This window comes from Mirounga angustirostris, unplaced genomic scaffold, assembly GCF_029215605.1.
Source record: "Mirounga angustirostris isolate CCGP_5_RB_7025 unplaced genomic scaffold, mMirAng1.0.hap1 SCAF_3, whole genome shotgun sequence".
In the NCBI taxonomy this organism is placed as follows: Eukaryota; Metazoa; Chordata; class Mammalia; order Carnivora; family Phocidae; genus Mirounga; species Mirounga angustirostris.
This window is the reverse complement of record NW_026991711.1, coordinates 8957817-8980898: the sequence shown is the minus strand read 5'-3', so window position 1 is coordinate 8980898 and position 23082 is coordinate 8957817. Positions and strand designations below refer to the sequence as shown.

Sequence of the window (23082 nt, the reverse complement as noted above, 5' to 3'; positions counted from 1 at the left end):
GGGAAGTGTAAAGCTGCCTTAGCATCTGTTTTGAAGGGATTTCCCTCCTGTGTGTACCGACCAGTCTTTCCCTGGGGTTAGTGATTGTGCAGAATTGCAAATGCACCTTGGCTTGAAAACTGATTGCTTTACCTTATCCCTCGAGGGTTACTTTTCCTACTGTTCTTTGTTTCATACATAGGTGCACACGTGACTGCCACAGACTTACCTGAATTACTTGGAAACCTGCAATATAATATTTCCCGAAACACCAAAATGAAATGCAAGCATTTGCCTCGGGTTAAAGAGCTCTCCTGGGGCGTAGCTTTAGATGAGAACTTCCCCAGGTCTTCCAACAATTTTGACTACATCCTGGCAGCTGACGTTGTCTACGCCCACCCTTTCCTGGAAGAACTCCTCATTACTTTTGACCATCTGTGCAAAGAAACTACCATCATCCTCTGGGTCATGAAATTCAGGTTGGAGAAAGAAAATAAATTTATAGATAGATTTAAGGAGTTGTTTGACCTGGAGGAGATTTCCAGTTTCCCTAGCCTGAATATTAAGTTGTATAAAGCCCTGAAGAAAAGTTGGAGGAGTGCGTGATACCCTCAAGGAGGGCTTCGAAAGCAAAGCTGGTTTCTAGTAGAGTGTTCCTTTAAAGAAGATCCTGGATGATCTGACGTAGCATGACTTTCCCAAGGGGGACCCCCCCCGCAATGAACTTGCCTCACCCCAGACAGGGAGTTTCCCAGATACAGCACCTGGGTCCAGAGGGTGGCCTGTCCTACTGTGTGGTCATTGGTTAGGACAAGATCTGCTTTCCTTATCCCTCTATAGCACCATTTATTATTATTATCATTTTAATAAATGGTACTATTACTTTTAATGTTTAACTATAGGATAATTTTTAATGGTATCTCTAAAATGAACATTCCTATTGTTTTAAACATAAGCTTCTCTGATTCTCTCTTTAGGAATAAAGAAATAGCTTATAATGGGATCTGCAGGTAAATCTGAAAAGGCAGATGAATAATGTGATGGTAAATGTGAGATTATATTTTGTGGTTTTCATTAGTGCCAGTTTATAGGTGGTCTGTTGTCTCTGCTTTGTGGGGTGGGCCTCGAGTGCAACCTCTGAAATCAATCACGTTTATGGATTTGAGGTTATGGGCAAGGACATTTCACTCTAGTAAATGAAAAATGAATGGAAGCAAACATAAACACAGTTGAGATTTTGGAGGAGTTATTGTTTTATTTTTAAGCCAAGTACAGTTATGTTGAATCACAGAAACAGAGATAAATATAAAAACTCTGGGTTGAAAATACACATGAAAAGATTTAGGCCTCTAATCTCAAATAACCAGACATAGGACTGGTTTTAAAGTTTCAAGCTTTTGTGATGCACATATATAGACCTAGATATTTGAAATCCTATGTGATTTTCTTCACACGGACCTTAGAGATTAGAACAAAGACTGAAGTAATTAAAGTCAGTGCAAGGAGGGTAAAAATCGAAGATTGTGTCCCAGTGGTTCAGACTCCATTGGTGGGTGTCTACTCTTGCAATAGTCCTTAGGCTGTCATAGGGCCCCTGGGGTGGTGCTTATTCTCCTAGGCCCAGCCCTGTGCTTTGCTGGAAGTTCTCAGCCACTCAGGGTCCAGCACAACTGACAAAATGACTTCCTAGGGTCCTGATGTGTAAGGAGGATGCAAATATACTCCCAGTGGGTTTTTGGTTGTGTGGCCCATAGGGATGTCTCCCAGTTTACGTGGTCTCTTCCAATTTTCACAGCCCATTACTACATGAAGTCATGTGATCCTTATGACCTTTCTAAGAAGTTGAGGGAATGTCATTATCCCTACTTCACAACCAGCCTTGCTGGGGCTGAGAGGGCGGTCACTTGCCCCAGGCACATGGTGCAGAGGGCTTGTCTGAGCCTGGGGCATGTGTTTTTACCATTGCACTGCTTATATGCTTTTAAAAACAGCAATTCTCAAGCTCTTTGGTAAATGAGTGAAGTCATCTCTTCAAAATGGGATCGGTACCCAGAAAGGTAAGCAAATACATTAGGGGAAGTGAGAATTGCCCTTCCTTATATTTTTCCCTCTTGTTTCTGGCCTTAACTGGGTGGTCAGGGCAAGTGCATTTGGGAGGTGACATTTAAGCAAAGCAGGAAGGAGATGAGGGAAGAAGCAGTGTGTATATCTAGGGAAGTATGTTCCAAGCAAAAGGGGCAGGCGTGCCCCAGGGCATGCCAGTCATCTCACAGAAACAGCAAAGGCCAGTGTGCTTTGGAGCAGGGCAAGCAGGGGACACTGGTTAGTCAGGGAGGTCAAAGGGGGCCAGGTCATGTCTGATGTTCGTGGCAATCTGGCTTCTTCAGAAGCAGACTCTAAGGTGGAGTTCGGTTTGCCTGGCATTTACCACGGAGTGCCTCTAGGGTCGAGACCTGTGTGAGGGAGGTGGACAGAGGCAGAGGTTGAGCTGCAGGGCAGGCCCAACCACGTGGGGCCCTGGACCGAGACTGGCCTTTCCGAGTGGTCCTGTGTCGGGGTAAGCCTTCTGGGCCTTGGCGATCTGTGTCACTCGTCCCTGGATGTGGCTGCCCCGGGAAGGCTCTGTGACCTTGCAGCAGGTGACTCTGCAGCGGAGGGCCGTCTTGCAGCATCTGGCTACTTAGTTTCTCTGGAGGGGGTCTGGGAACCACTGCCTCTCAGGCAGTTGAAAGAACTTTGGCTTTTTCTCCAGGGAAGGGGAGAATCACTGGATGATCTAGAGTCGAGTGGAACAGTATCACCCCATGTGAGGACCACTCTGGCCACTGTTTTGAGAATACTACGAAGGGGCAAAGGGACCAGTTAGGAGGTTGCAACAGCTATCCAGGTAGGTGAGGAAGAGCCTGCAGCAGGGAATGAGCGCTAGAGGTGGTGAGGAGAAGTCGTTTCTACACACGTTTGGAAGCTAGAGCCAACAGACCTTCCCACCATATTGAGGAGTCAAGGCTGACTCTAAATTAGTGTTTGATCCCAGCTACTGGATGTCAAGTTAGAGTCCTCAGTTTAGAGATGGTCTGTAAAGCTCATTCAGGGAGTAGGAGGAACACAGAATAAGAGAAGGATGGAGCCCCGGGGCTGGCTGACATTAAGATCAGACGTGTGTATTTGAGACTTTTTTTGAGGTTCTGCCGCTCACCCACAAGTTGTATTAATATCTGTTGACTTTTGAAAGATTTGAATTTACTACCACAGTGGTTTTTGAACTGGTCAGTAGAGTTCTAAATTTCCTTCCAGCTGACTCAGGGGCTTCTGGAGTGTTTTAGGGGTAACTAAGTGGTTCCTCTGCTAAATGTCTGTATATCACTACTAAGCTATTTTTAGGTAGAAGAGATAAAGGGTCCTTTTCAAAGACTGTGTTAGGACCAAACCAGCCATATGGTTCCTCTTTCTGTAGGTGTCAATCTGTCAAACACAAGGATTTCTACAGCCATTGTTTTACTCTGTTTATAGCATTCACTTGCAGATCTTAACACCCACCCCCACACACTGTGTGTGCATCTACTTTTATCTTTTTGCTCTAGGGTCTCCACACTTGTCTAGATTTAATTTCATAATAATTTAATTTCAAAAGATGTAATTTGAGTAGGCTTTTTCTACCCTAAAACTTTATTTTATGGCTAGTTGATTTGTTACCTTTAGTCCAAAGGAGTTGACTGTGAATTTTGCCTTTACTCTACTTTTTTCTCTTTCTCTGTGTGTGTGTGTGTGTGTTCTTTTTTTGACAAGTTAAACTGTGTTACTGAGAACCTGGTCCAATTCTTGGAGTAACTTTCCAGATTTCTAATAGAATAAACACACCGATTGTCAAGGTTTTAATAGAAGTTATCACAGAATAGTTTTTGCTTCACAGAAGACATACCGACTTGCTAGTGATACTCTGTAGCTTAAAGTGTCCATGTTATACACATGTAACCACAAAAGTTGTTATGACCCAGACTGTATCAGTCGCCTCTAGGAAACTTAATACTGTACTAAGATCTTCTATCTTAGAATTTACTAATATATCTATTGCGCTTGTGCCAATTTTTGTCAACCAGAATTTTTCAAAAATTGGTTTTTATTCCATATTTTCATTCTGTTTCTTTTTTGGGTAAAGAATTGTGACATTGGGTAACTTCCTAACAGATTTGGAGCCAAGAGTATAAATTCATTGCTGTGGAAGAAAGAAGAGGGGAAGCATAACAGAATGTTCTTTTATTTTTTTGAATCCTTGGGTTCCAGGAGCATGGTGTTCTCTGTAAATGCCTGGTCTTTAGAGACAGAGACCATCTCCCACTTGTCGTTGGTGTATGGGCAGGTAAATCATTTCCAAATATCCTTTGGAAGTAAAACATGTCCACTGGGTAGGATTTTCATATGAGAAAAGATTTACATGTACTAATTTTGAAGGCAAACTGAGAACCTTGGGTTCTAGAAATAAAAGTATCTGATCTACTTAAGGATACTTATTGATAAGCTTAGAAGGAAATTAATATATTGTGCCTCCTCTTTTGACTCCATTTTAACTTAGTATTGGTGATATCTACACGGAGAGGAAAAAAATTGTCAAATATGTGCATTTATTTCTCCACCAAATTATAGGGCTATAATAAGAAACAAAGTTGGGTCTGGAACAGATAAATAATTTCACAAAGTGTAGGCAATCAGGGCAAAGTAAATTTAAAAACCATAGACATTTGTATGTTTGTGTTTCTAATTCTTTAAGTCTTCTTTATGAAGCCTGGAAATAGTTCACAAATGATTTCCACATCCAGGTTTTGGTATTTTTGAGTTTGTGATGTGAAATTCAGTCTGGAATATTTACCTGCAAGCCCAGTTTCAACATCTGCTCTGCTTCCAAGTTCTACACAAAATCAAAGACTGTGTCTGTATTCTTATGTGGCCCTATTAATGGGGCAGTTGTGTTCTCGGGGCCTTATTAGTATCAGTTAGTTCCTATTAATTCCTCTATGAAGAGGGTGCAGGCTGGACACCGGTGTGTACTCAGCTTGTGTATACCTGTGTAGTACTTAGGTTGCTGGGCATGCACCACTGTCTATTCTACCCAACTAACCTTTGGCCTCTGTCTTGAACAGAGCTTTTATTGGTACAGCTCAGAGGCAGGATTTTTTTCTTCTCAATTCTCCTGGTTTCCTTGATTCTAAGGCAGTTGTCTTGCCCTGAAATCCAATCAAGTTTTAGGCACTCGAACATCAAGGAATTTAAAAGCATCATTAAAAATGAAAACAGATGTCCAGGTCAGTTTTGTGATAAATGGCATTAATAGAAAAAAGTAGAAGAATACAGGATATCTGCTGTCAACTACTAACACTTTACCATATGAAAAAAATACTCTTTGGTTTTCCAAACAAAAGCATAGCCAAATAAAATGAAAACAGTCCCTTCAAAAAATGTTTTAATAGCCAGACGTTATTTCATAATGCCACAAATATAGGACACAGGCTTCTGAAAATTACTTATTTGGTAAATGCTAGATTTTGTAGTTTAGGGTTTGAGAATTTTCATATTTTTGTTGTCCATAATTTTAAATTATGAGTAGCCCCTTACCTTCACTGGATTTTTTATTTATTTTTTTTTAGTGTCATGATTTAATTTGGGTTTTCTTATCTAGTGCCATGATTTGATTTGGGTTTCTTATCTCTTTCTGTGTTTCCTTTGTTGGAAGAGTATAAATCATGATAGCAAAGGTTGTCTCTTTGTCACAAACCATCATAAATAAGCCCAAAGAACAGGCCATAAAAATGTAAGAAATTCTTAGATTAAAAAACATGAGTAATGTTTTCTACCCACCTGCTGTTCAGAGGTAAAAGTACACTTTGCATCTAGTAAATTATTAACACTTTTCTAACCAAGGATTTCCTCCTTCCTTAGGATCTCTGTGATTTATAGATAGTCAATTTAAGAATTAGAAAGATGTCAAACATGATAAACACATTTCATAATCATATGTTAAAAAGAAGAATTGAGGAATACTTATAATAAGATTATAATTATTTATAATAATACAATTATTATTTTTTAAGATTTATTTATTTTAGAGAGAGAGAGCATGTGCAACTGGGGGAAGGGGCAGAGGGAGAGAATCTCAAGCAGACTCCTCACTTAATGTGGAGCCTGACGAGGGGCTTGATCCCACAACCTATGAGATCATGACCTGAGCCAAAACCAAGAGTCAGATGTTTAACCCACTGAGCCACTCAGGCGCCCCTATTATACAATTATTATAATAAATGCATATAATGTACAACATTCTTGGGGTAGAGAGGACAAACTGCTACTGTGGGTTGGGAATAGATTCTGTATTGATGAAATAATTCAGGGAGGTTTAAAGGCAATTATAAGAAGGCAAAATAGTTAATGCAACTACTTTTCTTTCTTTGGATTTTATTCTTCTCTAGGAAATCATCTGATGGCTGTCATTCATTCACTCATCAATTCAGTATTTGTTGAAAACCCACAATATGCCAAGCAGGGGCTGTAGACACACGGTGAATAAGGTAGATGGGCCACTCCTCCTGGAGACCTAGGGTTAGGTGTGACTGGGCAGACGGAGAAATCAGTGCATGCAGAGGGGAAATGGACCGTCCTGATAGGAGAGGACCTAATCCACAAGTAGGGAGTTAGTGAGGGCTTCCTGGAGAAGAAAACTGAATAGCTGGACAAAGGAGATGGAGAGAAGGAAGAGGGAACACATTCTGGGCAGAAGGAGCATCACGTGGGAAACTTGAGAGACAGTGAAATACTCACTGGACAAATGGTAGCCTCTCTTGTCCCTTGCTGAAATAACTCCATTTATGTTTCTGGCGCTGTTTTAGATATTTCACATACGGCATCTCACTGAATACCTTTAATACCCTAGAGGTATTCGCCCAATTTACATATGAAGAAACTGAGTCTCAGTGGAGGTGAGCAGCTTCTCCAAGGTTGTACCTGTGTCCCTGTGGCACCACAGCTTGCGCTCTTTTCAGGGTACTGTTTCATGCCCCCTTTCCACTCTCAGCCCTGCAAGAAAATCCCGAATTTGAATTTTATTTTAGCTAATTCAGAACAATCCAGTTTACCAAATATTGTCTTTATTTGTCTCCTGAGCACAAATTAGCTTTAGTGGAACACTACCAAGATGAACCGCCTTTCATGATATATCAAGAAGAGTATGATTTTATAAATGTATGTATGTACCCAGCAAATACTTAATTTTTTCTTTGCAAGGAATATTGAACAAATATTACATTAAAGATATGTAGTGATCTTCGAACAGCCAGTGTGGGGGTCAGAAAAGACCCTCTTGGGTGCCTGGGTGGCTTAGTTGGTTAAGCATCTGCCTTCGGCTCAGGTCATGATCCCAGGGTCCTGGGATCGAGTCCCGCATCAGGGATCCTGCTTCTCCCTCTGCCTCCACCCCCACCCTCCCCACTTGTGTGCATGCTCTCTCTCTCTCTGACAAATAAATAAATAAAATCTTTTAAAAACAAAGAAAAGACTCTCTTGTATAACAGGTGCCTTGGAGGGGGAAGCAAAAGCTGTTCTTTTTCTTGGAAGATAGCATAGGCCAAATGAAGGGAAGGAAGTGTAGGATGCCCTCGGGTGACTTTTCAGCAGGAGAGGCCAAGGGGATGGGGCTGAACTTTCAAGCATCATCTGATCTGTCTGTCCCTGATGCGGGTGTTTACAGGTCTGTTACTAGGTGGTGACCCTCGCTGCATCAGCACAGAACTAAGCCCTGGGGTGACGTGAGCATACCAGTTCCCAGAAACCACCTCTCAGGAGTCTTTCAGGATGAGGGCAGTCTTGACTCAGGCAGTGGTTTTGAAACCAAAGAGAGGGCAAAGGGACCCTGACAGGGAGACTGGAAGTTTACCAGCATCTCCATGGCAAAGTGCTTGTCTCTGTTGAAATGGCCTGAGGTTCATCCGGTGACAGGCACCTCATTTCTGGAGGGTGAGATTGCTGACTAAGCCTCAGACCCTGGCTGGAGGCCTGGACAGGTGGCAGGACGTGAGCCACTGTGGTTCATTGTGTGCTTCCATGATGCCCGAGGCGAGGGCAGGCTCCCAGAGGCCGTCCTGTGAGGGTGAAGCTCAGAGGGCCGTGCCGATTGCCACTGACGAGTGATGTGAGCCGGGGTCGCCACGGAATGTTCCAGGGTCCAGAGGAGGGAAAACGATGTATCTGAAACTTTTGGTGGGAGGCGGCTTCTCTGGGCAGTCACAGCTTCAAAGGCAGGATGATAGGAATGGAATCTCTAGGGAGCAAACCTCAAGTTAGTGAGGAAGACGAATCGCAGGATACTTTTTTCTCTGGTCGTCTTTCTGTGGGATGTATTCCTGGTTGAGGTTTACACGGACCAGTACAAAATGACGCCTGCTGACGGACGTCTCTAGTAAGCAAGTGACTCAACGAGGAGTCTGATAGATGCAAGAAGTTGAGGCCAACATCTGAGGACATATCATCTACCTCAGATAAAAAGCTGGATTTGACTCCATCCTATTCTAACAAGTAGGTGAAAAGTTAAGGATTTGGATGCCATTCCTCCAAAGCTTCCAGACTAAAACCCGAGTCTGAAATTACCTAAGATTGCCACTGGGAGGCCCCAGTACTCCGTAAAAATGAACATTCCCTTCTGAATAAAAGAAGTGAAAATAAAAGAAATGATTTAAACAAGTGAATTGAATTATGAAAGATTATATGCAAATGCATCAAGAGCGGCAAGGGGTAAATACACAACAGTATAATGTGATAAATATGTGGTGCCGTCCTCCTTAATTAGGGATTGTTTAAATTCCACCCTTCGCCTCAGCACTGTGCACAGTTATGAAATAAACTCTCCAAGAAAAGGAAAGTAAGGGCTGGTTTCCAGGTCTTCGAAGGCTGTTCACCTGGCTGGCTGTGCGTGTCTGTGCAGTTGTGTGAGTGGGGAGGGAGGAGAGGGCGGAGGAGAAGAGTAAGAGATTGGGGAGGGGAAGCTGAAAGAGACTGCGCCACAGTGGGAGGACAGGTTCTGATTCTTGCAGCCCGAGGAGAGAAAATACCTGGCCAGACTTGCCAGATTTTGATTTCTTATAATGTATTGGTTCTCAAACCTGGGCTCAGAGTTTCTGATTCAGTGGATCTGGAATGGGGCCTGATAATTTGCATTTCTTTCTTTCTTTTTTTTTTTTTTTAAGATTTTTTATTTATTTGAGAACGAGAATGAGAGACAGCATGAGAGGGAGGAGGGTCAGAGGGAGAAGCAGGCTCCCCGCTGAGCAGGGAGCCCAATGTGGGACTCGATCCCGGGACTCCAGGATCATAATCTGAGCCGAAGGCAGTCGCTTAACCAACTGAGCCACCCAGGCGCCCCTTTCTTTCTTTTTTTAAAAAGATTTAGTTATTTGAGAGAGAGAGGGAGAAGGAGAGAGTGGGGGGAGGGGCAGAGGGAGAGCATCTCAAGCAGACTCCCCATTGAACGTGGAGCCCAGTGCAGGGCTCCATCTCATGACTCTGAGATCATGACCTGAGCTGAAATCATGAGTCGGACCCTTAACTGACTGAGCCACCGAGGCACGCCCCCCCGCTTCCCCCCACCCATAACTTGCATTTCTAACAGGTTCCCAGGTTATGCTGATGCTCCTGTTCTGGGGACCCCACCTTGAGAACCACTATTGTCATAGATTATATTCTAACGTTTGGAGTTCTTCATTTGAGACTAGGGCCTTTTGGCATATAAGCAAGATGCCTCCATCTAATTGTTCTATGTATCTTCTATTCAATTCATCTCCTGTATCTGATGATTCATATCTTAAAATGCACCCTCTTCCTGGAATGAATACTCTTCTCTTCCCCATGAAACCTTCCATGAACCCCCCAGGTAAATCCCTGGCTTCATCCATCCTTTCTAAGTTGTTGGAAGGACACCTTTATTCAACATTGCAAATTACAGACTAATCTTTTTTGCTTGTACTTAATGTTCTTTTATGTTTATGCACCATTTATGTCCATTTTGAGTCGAACACTTTAAGCATAGTTATAAATAGACTGAAGTAAAGAGGGAATGAGAAAAATGGCACCGAGATTATTTCACAGTCAAAGACTAAAGGGATATTTCTGGAAATTCTAGCTTGGGGACTCTGAATATAAAATGCTTGTAAGCTATTAAAGAACAGACAGTGACAATGTTTAATTTTATTGCTACAGCATGTAATAGCTCTATATTCAGATGGGCTTTTAATTAAACAATGTGTTGATGCTCCTATATGAGAGATTTGACTCCCAACCCTTATATTGTCTTTATAGGGAAAGTTCCAGTACACACAAATAGTGATAGCATTTGGGGCAGGATCTGTGGTGGTGCTAAGGAGTTTGTCAGGGGGAGGTTGGGGTGTGGCAAGCTCAGCCAAGAAGAGTTCTCCATCTCATCATTGTAAGAGTGTATCTGGCCAGGGCGCCTGGGTGGCTCAGTTGGTTAAGCATCTGCCTTTGGCTCAGGTCATGATCCCAGGATCCTGGAATCGAGCTCTGCATCAGGCTCCCTGCTCGGAGGGGAGTCTGCTTCTCCCTCTCCCTCTGTGCCTTCCCCCACTCGTGCTTTCTCTCTTGCTCTCTATCTCAAATAAATAAATCTTAAAAAAAAGTGTACCTGGTTAAGCACCCCTTTGGTCACAAATCTATCATCACCGCCTGCTGGATAAGGTAGATGTTGGCATTTACCAGATTTTTTTTTTTTTAACAACAAATGAATTATTCTGGTAGTAGGGTATAATATTTTTTTTTCTTTTTTTCAAATTTGTGATAAATTAGAGTCCTATTCTTCCATGAAATTGGCATTCTAGTACCTCCAACTAGATAATGTCCATGAAGTAACTTGAAAAACTGCAATTCATCATCACCGTTGTAAAAAATAATTTAAAAATAAGAGCAATCAGAAAATTCTGGAAGTTGGGGTGGAAAGAAGTGTATTTTTGCTTTCCTAATATGAGCACACACTCGTCATGTTGAAATATGTCTGCTCAGAGCAGTCAGTAGTGCTCAATCTTGCTGTCAATCAGAAATGTTTCCCTGGCCCTGCCTTAACCCACTAAGAACCCTCAAGGGTTGGGATGGGTGCATTTGGTGTGGAAATCTGTATTTTTAAAAACCTCCCATTCCCAATCCTGTAGATTGGCCATCTGGGGGGAACTATTGGTTTGGAGTATTGACTCATCATGCCCAGATTGTCCCTCTTTGGCTCTTACCACACTCTTCATGGCTTTTGAGCTACTGAATCGCTTATGAGTTTCAACTTTTCTCATTGCATGTAAATTGCTAAATAGAGAATTTTCCACATGAATGCCTCTAACTGTATTGAAACCAACCCCAGACATATCCTAAGATACATTTCCTCTGGAGCTCCAGTCAATACCGATTAATTAATTGTTTTTGGATGAGCGAAAACATACTACATCACCTCAGCACTGGAATATTAATTGCTCTAATCAATAGAAATTGGAATATTGCCATGTTAAACAAAAACTACATCCTTTGCTCAATGAGCCACAACACCACCATTTTCTAAGATCCCAAGTTCAGTCTCCTAGAACAGGGGTTCTGCTTTTCGCAAAGTTGTGGACTGGTGTTATGTAGAAAGGAAGCCTCAGCAGGGAGTGAGATGTGTCAAGCTAAAGGGAAAAATTGAAAGTGACTGCACAGGTCCCAAGGGTGGGAGCTATCCCAGGTTCTCTGGACTTTCAGCAACATTTATTATTTCTACTCTGCATCAGTAAGTTGGATGGAGAAAAAAAGACCTGACAAAAATGCCTAACTTTTTTTTTTTTTAAAGATTTTATATATTTATTTGAGAGAGAATGAGATAGAGAGCATGAGAGGGGGGAGGGTCAGAGGGAGAAGCAGACTCCCTGCCGAGCAGGGAGCCCAATGAGGGACTCGATCCCGGGACTCCAGGATCATGACCTGAGCCGAAGGCAGTCGCTTAACCAACTGAGCCACCCAGGCGCCCAACAATGCCTAACTTTATAAAAAAAAAATAACGTTACATAAAAGGGTGTGTAATGTGTATACAGCACATGAGATGTCTCTGTATTATTTCTTACAACTGCCTTTGAACCCATAATTATCTCAAAATGAAAAGTTAAAAGACAGTATGTTAAGATGTATTTGTTTATATATGGGTGATGTACACACCCATATGTGTGTGACAAGTTTTTGTCCTCTCCCTCCCCCATCCACCTTCTTCTGTATGTGCAGGTCTAGGAGGCATGTGGTGGAAAAGTCTCCCAACAGTGCAATGCTCAGGCACGGGGATATTGAGGGGCATATGAGTTGTCTAATAATAACAGCTGCCTTATACTGAGTTTCCTCAAGCCAGGGACTTTGCTAAGCTCTTTAATTTCATTATCCCATTTAATCCTTACAACAGTCTTGTAGCTAAATACTATTATCCTATTTTACAGATGAGGAAATTAAAGTTTAGTGAGGTTAAGAGACTTGCTTAGGTCACAATAGTCTACAAATGGTGGAGTAGGGATTTGAACTGTAGTCAAATATTGAAGCCTATGCTTCACAGTTTTATCTCCTACCCCATCTGTAAGGGAATGAGAATCATACCTACTGGCATCAAATCAAGTGTTTTTGGCTTATTGAACTGCTTTAGAAGAAACTATTGGTTCCAGAAATGATTCAGAATTCTCATGCAAAAAAAGTTTTTTTTGTAAGTATATTATGAACTAACCAAGTATATAAAGTATTAGAAACTTGGAATTTCAAGCTACCTTGGAGGTTAGGAGTATGACCTCTTATTTAGTGCAAAATAGTCTTCTAAAGTATTGCTAGCAGATGGTGAATGGAAATTTTTTCAGGGAGGGGACCCTGATCTCTGACAAGGCAGCATATTCTAATTATAAGAAAGTACTTCCTTATATGGAGCTGAAATCTGCTTGCCTCTCATATCCAACAAAAAAGTAAGACTTTCCTAAACAAACCTTTTCTATAAAATCGTAATGAGAAGAGTATAAGACAGTTTGTCTTTTTCAGGCTCAACATCTCTAGTCCTTTTTCAATCATTTGTCATCGGACATTACTTTGAGAATTTTGAGTATGTCCCTTGGGCATACTCCAGTCACTCAATACCTCCTTTTAAACTGTGGTCCACAAAACCTGAGGCAGAGCTGCAGAGGTGGCCTGACCAAGACAGAGAGCACTTTTTCCAGACATACTTAATATTTTACCAGTGGCATACAGGCAGTGGTCAAAATTCACAGATATAGTAGGGATGGAGAACTCTTGCTTCTAGGAATCGGACTTCAGTCTGTAGGAAATAACAGTCCTGGAATGCACCGGTGTCCATGGCTGGGTCCACCTGAGAGAGTATGATACCTGGGATTTCCTGTGGAAATTCCTGCCCTCTATACACTCAAAGAATCACTTGCTTTGCAAGATCAGGGTTCAATGTTTCCCTTTGGATAATTGATGACACTACCCAAACCCACGCAAGAGTTGAGTAATAGGTGGGAGGGAGGAGGCATTGTCCTGGAGGAGCTGGGAAATTTCAAGTACCTCCCTGAACTTGGCTCCCAACTGAAGGGTCAGGAAGGGGTGTGATCTTTGTATTTGACATGAGGCATTTTTCCTATCTGCGTAGATACATTTCAGGGAATTTGAAAGCCATTCAATATTTTCTTAAAACTATTTGTTTTCTTCAGGAAGCTCAAGTCACAGTCATAAACCCGCTTTGGAACTTTCCTTTTAAAAAGAAATCCTACTTACCATTCAACACAGACTCATCATTTCAAAATAGCATAGAGCCAAAGACAGGCATACTGACCCCTAGAGTTGTCATAGTCATGTCAACTTTTCATTTGAGTTGAATTTTCTACGTCTGTTTATATTTTACTATGGAACAGACATGAACCATAATATTGATGTAAAAAAAAAATACTTCTTCTTCCCACTTTAAAAGATTAAGAACAAATTGGTATTCTCTAATCTCCAGGGTTAGCAGAAGAATATTAGTCTCATTACGGCTCTATGTGTTGGATTGCTCAAGAAAGCTTGCTTGGCCTTGGAAAACTGGGAGAGGTTTCTGAGTCTCCTGAGGCTTCCACAGAAGTCCCAGAAGCTCTTGTCAGGGATTCCAGGGGTCTCTAGTCCATGTCCAGTTGTTGCAGACACCTCTCGTAGCCCTATTTCTATTGACAAGGTCGCTTCCAAGCAGAGCATAGGTCCATGACGTCGTTGGGGAGAAAGTTTTATTTTCTAACTTCAGTTCCTTCTAGAGAAATTATTTGTCTTGATAGATCATCTTACCACATCATCTTGTTTTAAACTATTTCAAGTCTCTCATAGAAATAGGTGTGATGCCTCGAATCTACTTAATTTTCTCACAATGCTCAGGATCAAATGAAAAATGGCCGTTCGGGTGAAAAATCTTTAACAGACATAACTTTTCTCCTTTGTCTTGGTCAGTGTCTGCACGCATGGCATTTTCGTTTTTATCAGGAGAGAGGTTGTTGCTATGTCGAGTGACCTCCACATTTTTTATTTTCCTTTCCTTTGATAGCGACTTAAAATGAATTCTCCAGGCTTTTGGGCCTTATCATTTTGATGGTTTCCAGCTTTGTTATTGACTTAAAAAGACAGTTCTGTTAGAATTCTTGTTTTTATTCACTGAAGAAATACTTAAAGACAGTAATAAGCTGATTTGGAATTTTAATAGACTAGCAGCAATACAACCAGGTAGCTGTGATTCGATGTCAGGTAATCTGTTGTCTGGAGTTAGATCCTTAAAATGTTTCATGCAGGGCTCAGGAAGAGTAAATTGTTTGCCACTAACAAATCCTGTCTAGGCAGCACTGAGTCGGAAGACGGCATCCACGGTCCTCTGGTAGAGAGGCTCTCCGCAGGCTGCTCAGTGTGGTACCTCTCGTTTCTGTTTTCTTCAAAGTCTCTGTAAGAGAGTTCATCGGAAAAGCTCTTCTTGAAAATGAAGGCGAATACAAATGCCGGGCACCATTCCTATAGGATTAAAATTCACTCATGCTTCAGATCATCTTTGGTGTGTTTCAGAGAGTGAATTGGAGAGAAAAAAGACACAGCTTTGCGGAGGCAGAGTAGATTATGAATAGTTGATTTGATCAACTGTCCTGATAGGTGTAACCAAGATATACAATCAGGAAAATTATGCTCTTCACTGAGAGTACAGGTAAAACAATTTAGTAGTTCAGTTTCTTTGAATCACAAATTTAAGTCAACAAAAGTAAAAATGAAGATTTTTCTTTGCAAACAGGGATTTACCCACACATATGCATTCCTCAGTAAACTATATATTTAGAAAACAGGACAAGGATGTATGATTTTGCACGAGAGCAGCATGGATGAATTACAATGAGCTTCAGAACTTTATTCAAATGTTTTCTGACTTCCCTGTGTGTACATTTGTAACATGAACTTCGTTAACATGCATTTTATCCTTAATTTCCTGGGATTGTGAAGAAAAGAAAGAGTAGGAACAGAACATAAAACCTTTGCTGGAACCAGCTAGGAAGTAGTAATAATTTTACCATGTAGTTTTGATAAAGATTAAAAACCAAATGAAATAACTTATTGTGCAAAACCATACTTAAGTGGCTTATAACTTAAAAAAAAATACCTTTTCCTTTTGGAATGGAGTAAAACTCCTGCATAGTGGAGGACTTGTTAACTTCAGAGTCAGTGGAAAAATTTACCTGGTTTTGAGTATTTAAAATGCCTGAGGGGAAGCTTGGGAAAATGTGATTTTCAGGTACATTTTGCAACGGGGAGGAGACTGTTTGCATAGCTGTGTCCATCCATCTGTCCGAGTATTTGAAAGTGTGTGCTCTGGGTGCCAAAGGCAAAATGAATAATGGACAGGCTTGGATCCCCGAAGGTGGGAGGCAGAGCAGGCAAACGTCTGCAAGGCTGAGGGAGGGGCTCACCCCGGGGCCCAGACCTGCTGCCTCGTATTCTGTCTTCAATGCACATCAAATGTGGTTCACCTCTCCATCCTTTGTTCATTATTTCCCGACCTTGGGAAGTGGCACTGGTTTCTGAGCTCCAACTTTAATAGGAAAACTAATGCATACTCTTCTCAGATGAGATAAATTTGAGATTGCATTTAAAATCAGGAGGTTAGGAGTGAACGAGCATGGGGTTTTATCACTGAAACGTGTTTTTGTTCTTAACTCCAAATGTCACATTTGCTTTCTTATAAACCGTAGGTACCTAAAGCACAAACTATACCTTCCCGAAACTATAATATTTTAAGATAATACTTCCCTTGATCTCTATGAGGCTCATCTGGGTTAAAGTATTTTTTGCTGTTTTCTGGCATGGATAGGAAACATGCCATTTGCTCATGCCTTTAAACATATAGTCATTCAACATAGTGATGGAAAATTTGAGACTATTTTGAGGGCCAAGTGCCTCTTCTTTGGAGTTAAAAATAGAGGTTCTGGTCTTCTTCTAGTAAGCATTTCTTCAACCACCCCATTGTCCCTCTAGAAACCTCAGGAGTCTCTTCTAGTCCATCTTCTCTCTTGTGGGGCACTTAATCATCAAGGCTTATCAATTTTATCTCCTAAATATTGCCCTTAAAATAGACAGCAGTCTCCCTGACTTTATTTTCCTTCTACTCCAAATGATTTCCTCTACTATGTTGTTTTTATTATTATTTTTAAAGATTTTATTTATTTATTTGACACAGAGATAGAGAGCACAAGTAGGCAGAGAGGCAGGCAGAGGGAGAGGGAGAAGCAGGTTCCCCGCTGAGCAGGCAGCCGGACATGGGGCTCAATCCCAGGACCCTGGGATCATGAACTGAGCTGAAGGCAGCCGCTTAACTGACTGAGCCACCCAGGCGCCTCTACTGTGTTGTTTTAAAGAACAGAATCTTACAGGGGTGCCTGGGTGGCTCAGTCAGTTGAGTGCCCATTGAGCCAACTCCGTTTATGATCTCAGGGTCGTGAGATTGAGCCCCAAGTCAGGCTCCACGCTCAGCGGGGAGTCACCTGGAGATTCTCTCTCCCTCTGCCTCTGTCCCTCACTCCCACCCTCGCACACTCTCTCTCTCTCTAAAATAAATGAGTGAATCATAGGATGCCTGGGTGGCTCAGTCAGTTAAGTGTCTGCTTTTGGCTCAGGTCATGATCCCAGCATCCTGGGATCGAGCCCCACATCGGGCTCCCTGCTCAATGGGGAGCATGCTTCTGCCTCTCCCTCTGCAGCTCCCCCTGTTTGTGTTCGCTCTCTCTGTCAAATAAATAAATAAAATCTTAAAAAAAAAAAGTAAATCTTAAAAAAAATCCCAGAGTCTTACAGTATCTCTCTGCAAACATTTATTTATTCAGAGCATCCAAAAGGACACACAGGGGGTGAACGGGGAGCAAAAGGAGCACTGATCAAACTGGGTGAATTGTCCTTCAGCTGCTCTGACCAGGTCACTTCCCCACCTAGCTCTTTCGTGCACCTGCTGCTTACAGTCTAGACTTGCTTCTAGGTAGCATGCGGGCCCCTGTCAGACTTTCCCATGCATGCTCTCAGTCTCCACCATGTTCCCTTCCCTCTCCCTCCTCTTTTGCCTCCTTTCTTCTCTATCCTGTTCTCTTTCCCTCATGGACCTGACACCCAGCTGCTTGCTCTTCCCAGGGTTGCTATGATCTCTCACAGTCTGTTCCTTGCTCTTCTGCCTGCTCTCAGCCCAGAGCACTGTTCCCTTTCCTATCTTGGTTTCCTGTTCCCTCTCTAAAGACCCAGCTCAAATATTCTTCCTGTATCAACTCCCCAGAGCTGGTAGCCCCTTCTCTCTATCTGCTGGTGCAGCTGAGGATAGATATACCACTTGCTTTGTCATTATTGGTTTCCATCTCTACTCTCTCAAATGGACTGAACGCTAAACTGAGGCAGAGTTGATGCTTTTCATCATTGTGCTCAAGTGCCTAGCACAGGTCTGCCACATCGTTGTGTTAATAAATGTTTGTTGAGTGAATAAACGGAAGCATGTCACCTCTTCAGCTAGGGTCACACATTTTTCATTTTGCTCCAGGCACTTTAATTCTGGACTTTGGCCAAGAGCATCAGTTTGGCTAAACGGAATGAAGTCAGTTAGTTGCCACAAAATTTACTCCTTTACTAGATTTTTAAGTGACCATCCAGTTATGTATCCATCTTTGATATCACAAACAGTAGTGAATACTTCTATTGTCTGGTGTTTTGCCAGCCTTTGAGAATAGAATGATGTCCAGACCAGGTACCTCATTAACTTCATTTTGGATTGTTTTTAGGATGGGAACAGAGGACTAAGTGGAACAAATTTGTTTCCTTGCATGCTTCTGGCAGTTTCATTTTTGGGATAATCTTTCAATTCCAACAAACACTTGAGTGAGTTGAGGGTAGGGCTGGTTGACATACTGATCTAGTTATAAATTATCCCGATAGGTTCCTCTTGGGTTTGGCTCACGTCTGGGCTCAGGCATCTCTGCAGGGCTGAATTATTTCTAGGTCAACCATTTTTTGGTTCTTTCCTCCAAGTGAACGCTTAAAAAGTCAGACGAGAAGTATTTTCTAGGTAATGCAAAAGTGGAAAGTGCCTAGTTTTTGTTGAATTTCAGATTTCTTCTTAGGAGACAGAAGGGCATTGACTTATATGCTGATATTCTAGCTTACTTGTTGTGATTTTGTTAATCAAATGCTCACTCCCTTTTCTATATTCCTGTCTGCTCAGCCTTCAGAAAAGTACTGGCATCTGAGTTAAGTGAACGGGAGGGGCAAGTTTTATAAGGTGGCAGAACGCCAACATTCCTTTGCCTTCTGTTGTCTTGTAAGTGATGCCAAGTTATGTGGTGGCTACTTGTAGAAGAGGAAAAGATTATTAATTGTTCCCTGACAATTCTTTCAAGGATTTCTCCAACCATTGACTTAAAGTAGCTATGGTAAAGTGATTCAAATGGCAAACACAAAGGCACCTAGAATTAATATTCTATAAAGAGAAAGTTTTGCACTGGCCTTATTTTACTTATTTTCACCTGAACCCCCTCATCCCTCATGAAATGGGTAGGCTGAATATATAAAGAAGCAAAGCTAAGACAAATGACGACATCTCTTCCTAGCCACCGAGTGACCTGGGTGCACAGTAATGAGAAGAAACAGTGTGGGCTCTGGCAAGGGAGAGGAAAATGCTGACAGAGCACTTGCTTTGATTGGATTTATAATATTATAGGAAGAAACTGAAAGCAAGAGGGAGAGATAGGAAGGGGTGAGGTAACATGGGGTGCAGAGGGGAGCCCTATTTCTGGCTGTTCAGTGGTCATAACTCAGCAGCTTTGTTTTGCCCGCTCAGTGAGCTGACCTTCCGCAATACTCTTGTTTGACAGCCTGAGAGAATAGATCCTTCTTTAATCCACCTCCCAGGCCCGGCAGAGGTAGCAGGAAGAGAACAGCTCCATACAGAACCAGTAAGTTCACTTCCAGAGGCGAAAGGGTAATTCCTTCTGCCTGCTCACTCCATCACTGACCTTTCCCTTCGACTGCTGCTCAGGGTACCAATTAGTGCTAATTGCTGCCGATGGTGGTGAAAGATTCTGCGACAAGTCTCTGCTAAGAAGAGGGCTAAGACCCTTAACTCATTTCGTATAGAGTATGCCCATGAGAGGAGGTACTTTGGGATAATGTAGCAATAAGGCCGGGCTGGGGGAGAGAAGATCATTACCAAGAGCACAGTGGTTTTCAACAGGCCTGTCTCATTATAATACACTAACAGCTACTGAAATCACACTTTAATTAATTTTCCCAGAAAGAGGAATTTTTGCTACTTCTTATCCAGATCTGACTTTGATGTAGAAGGACCCAAAAGTATCCCCAAAGGAAGAGTCAATCTAATTATGTCCAGGGTAAAAATTCAGGGCCTCAACTCCGCCTAACAAAGCAGCAGGACATCTTTATGCCCAGCGAAATAAAGGTTTAACAGACTTGCTATAATGTGTCAAAGTTTCCTGAATAAAGTTGAGCCAGTAAGCATTGCTTGTAAGATCTTTCAATTTGATGGATGAGAAAATATCATTGTAGCGAAGTAGGTCTCCTTATATCATTGCAATTAGCCACATTATTGCAAGTAGAAAATCCTCTCAAAGGGGATTGGCGGCCCTGGTGTCATATTTTTAAATTAATATAAGAAGAGCTGCTTTGTATTAGCCAAGAAAAAGTTGAGAGTTTTCAGATTTCAGACTTGACCATTATACTGCTGAAAAAGGCAGTTTGTTTCATATATATATATATATATATATATATATATATATATATACACACACACATATATATATGTATATATATCTCCTGAGCAAGCTCCAACAATTGCCAACTGCCAGTTATAAATAGCTTTCCCATTTGAAACAAAGCCTCATCTTTCAAATTGCTACTTTCTTAAGGAAAGGAAAAAAAAATGGTAAACTTCTTTCAGCTCGTACCAGCTGTTCCAGATGTTATGATTACACATCTAGGACCACATTGTGAACTAAAAATATGCACAGGAGGTTGACTTCCCAATCTCTTGAGTAAAGTAACATCACAAATTATCATACTTACTCCATAGTTATGTTCTAGAAGTGTTTGTTAGTGATTTTTAAGGTGGAGGATAACTTGATACTCACATTTTCTCTGAAACCTATTATAATTAATAATAAACTTCATTGCTAAGATTATAACCTAATCTATTAATTTAGTTCAGACTCTTGTTTTACTTACAATGAAAAATGATAAGAGATCCTATTGATATTTTATTTGTGAAAACAAAAAGAACTAAATTGAATAACAGATGCTTTTAAAAGTGGGACTGGAAAGCATTTGATTAGAGATTGAGAAGTTAGAAGACTGGGGGATTTTCTGGGAAGATCAGGGTTATCTTCAGAGGCTAGACCCTATGATGGCCCAGACAGTTCCTACGATGGCCACCAGATGGCGGTACGAGACCAGAGCTTTGCGTGTAGACCCAGCGATGCTGGTGTGGTCCGCGCTGGTGGTAGCAACAGCAGTTTTAGGGCAGGTTGGGGATCAGGCAGAAAGTATGCACGTGCTGAGCATCTCCTCAAACAGTTCTCCACCTCAAACATGGATCAGCCAGTGTGAGATTTTAGAAATGGAACTCAGATGAGCACGTTTTCTTGCTCAACACTCTCCAACGGCTTCCCAGCACCAGTAGGATAAACCCCAGACTCCTTACCCTGGTTTACAAAGGGCTACAAGATATGGCCCCGACCCTATCAGTCCCCTAATCCGACTACACTCTAGACACACTAACCTCTGAGCTTTTTGAAAGAACAGAACTTGCTCCCTAATAACGTTTGTATCTCTCCATTGTCCTGTTTGCCTGGATGTTCTTATTTATATCTTCGATAGCTGGTTCCCTCTTCTTGAAGTCTCAGCTCAGTGGCATTGTAGAGTAAGTCCATTCCATCTAAAGTATTGACCCAATGACTTTCCAAAATGCATCAATTTAGTTTGATTCTCTAAGTCTCTCTCTTTTTTTTTTAGATTTTATTTATTTTTGAGAGAGCGAATGACAGAGAGAGAGAATGAGAGGGGTGAGGGTCAGAGGGAGAAGCAGACTCCCTGCCGAGCAGGGAGCCCGATGCGGGACTCGATCCTGGGACTCCAGGATCATGACCTGAGCCGAAGGCAGTTGCTTAACCAACTGAGCAACCCAGGCGCCCCTGATTCTCTAAGTCTTAATCATAATCTATTTCCTCTCTTCCTCCCTCCTTCCCTCCTCCCTTATTTTCTTCCTTATCTGGTAGATGATCTATATATTGTCAGTTCCTCCCCACTGGAATGCAAACTCTGTAAGAGAACTTTGTATTATTCATTGCCATTTATCTCATCTTTAGAACAGTGGCTGTTCTTGTAGAGAGAATGAATGAATGGATGGATGTTTGAGATATAAGTTAGGCATTTATAGGCCAAGGAGAACTAGCATGTGGAGTAAAATTTATCATAACTGACTTAACTTTCAGTTTTTTTCATCTACATTTTGTGCTTTTAAGTTTTAAAGTTTTTTCATCTACATTTTGTTTTATTCCATCAAACATTTACTGAGCAAAACTTTGATAGGTACTGGGGAAAATCCAGAGCTGAGTGCTAGTAACAAAAGTTATGTTTCTGGAGCTTAGAGCTTTATATGTATTATCTCTTTTGCTACTTGCAACATTACTGTGGGACAGGTGCTTTACCTCTTCATTCCATTTTACAGATTAGGAAACTGAATTTAGTTAAGTAACTCATGAAACTCAAGGTATGTGCCTATTCAGTTACGGAACCAGGACTCAAACCTGTTAGAAAACAGTATATCCTGAGGAGTGAGCAAAGAAGACAAGCAGTGGGCTCTGACTCCATACACATGAGGTGCTAGAAGTACCAAACAGCAAATACACCAGAGTTAAAGGCATAAAACATGTGATCAAAATGAGAACAATACTGTCAAAATACTATCAATATCAAACAGAACTATTTGACAAAGAACCAAATAGAATTTCTTAAAATGAAAGAATATAGTTTATCAAAATAAAAATCTCAGCAGGTAAGAGAAATAAAGTCCAGTAGAGCTAAAGAAAGGTAGGGATCAGAAAGAAGAGAGAATTAGTGAACTAGAAACTTGATCTAAGGAAGTTATCAAGGATACAGCACAGAAAGAGTAAGAGGTGGAGTTAGGTTAAGAGGAAGTTTAGAGATGTGGAGGACAGAATTGGAAGGTCCAGTGTATTTCTAGTAGAAGTTCCACAGTGAAAGAAGAGAAGCAAGGGGGAAGGAGATATTTGATTTGATGACTGAAACTTTGGAAAAATTGACAAAAGACATGTATCTTCCGATTAGGAAATTCAATGTGTACTGAGCTGAATAAATAAAATAAATCCACCCCAAAACACATCCTGATGAAATTTCAAAACAGCAAAGGCAAACAGATCTTAAAAGCAACCAGAGAAAAACTGTAGCTCATCAGTAAAAGAGTAACTGTTAAGCTGGCAGAAGACTTATCCTCAGCAGAAACAGATGCTAGGATATAATGGAATG

General features: G+C 41.5%; 1 protein-coding gene across 2 annotated transcripts in view; it reads left to right on the top strand.

The window, feature by feature from the left end:
• LOC123839884 (putative methyltransferase-like protein 21E) overlaps positions 1–23082 on the top strand; it is a 45325-nt gene that overhangs the window by 15318 nt on the left and 6925 nt on the right. The window contains exon 5 of one of the 2 annotated variants that reach the window (XM_045869690.3): positions 182–458. In XM_045869690.3, coding sequence (XP_045725646.1) covers positions 182–458 — 277 coding nt within the window. Of the gene's footprint in view, positions 1–181; positions 1038–23082 lie in introns of those variants that run through there. The other variant, XM_045869689.3, reaches the window with a different exon arrangement.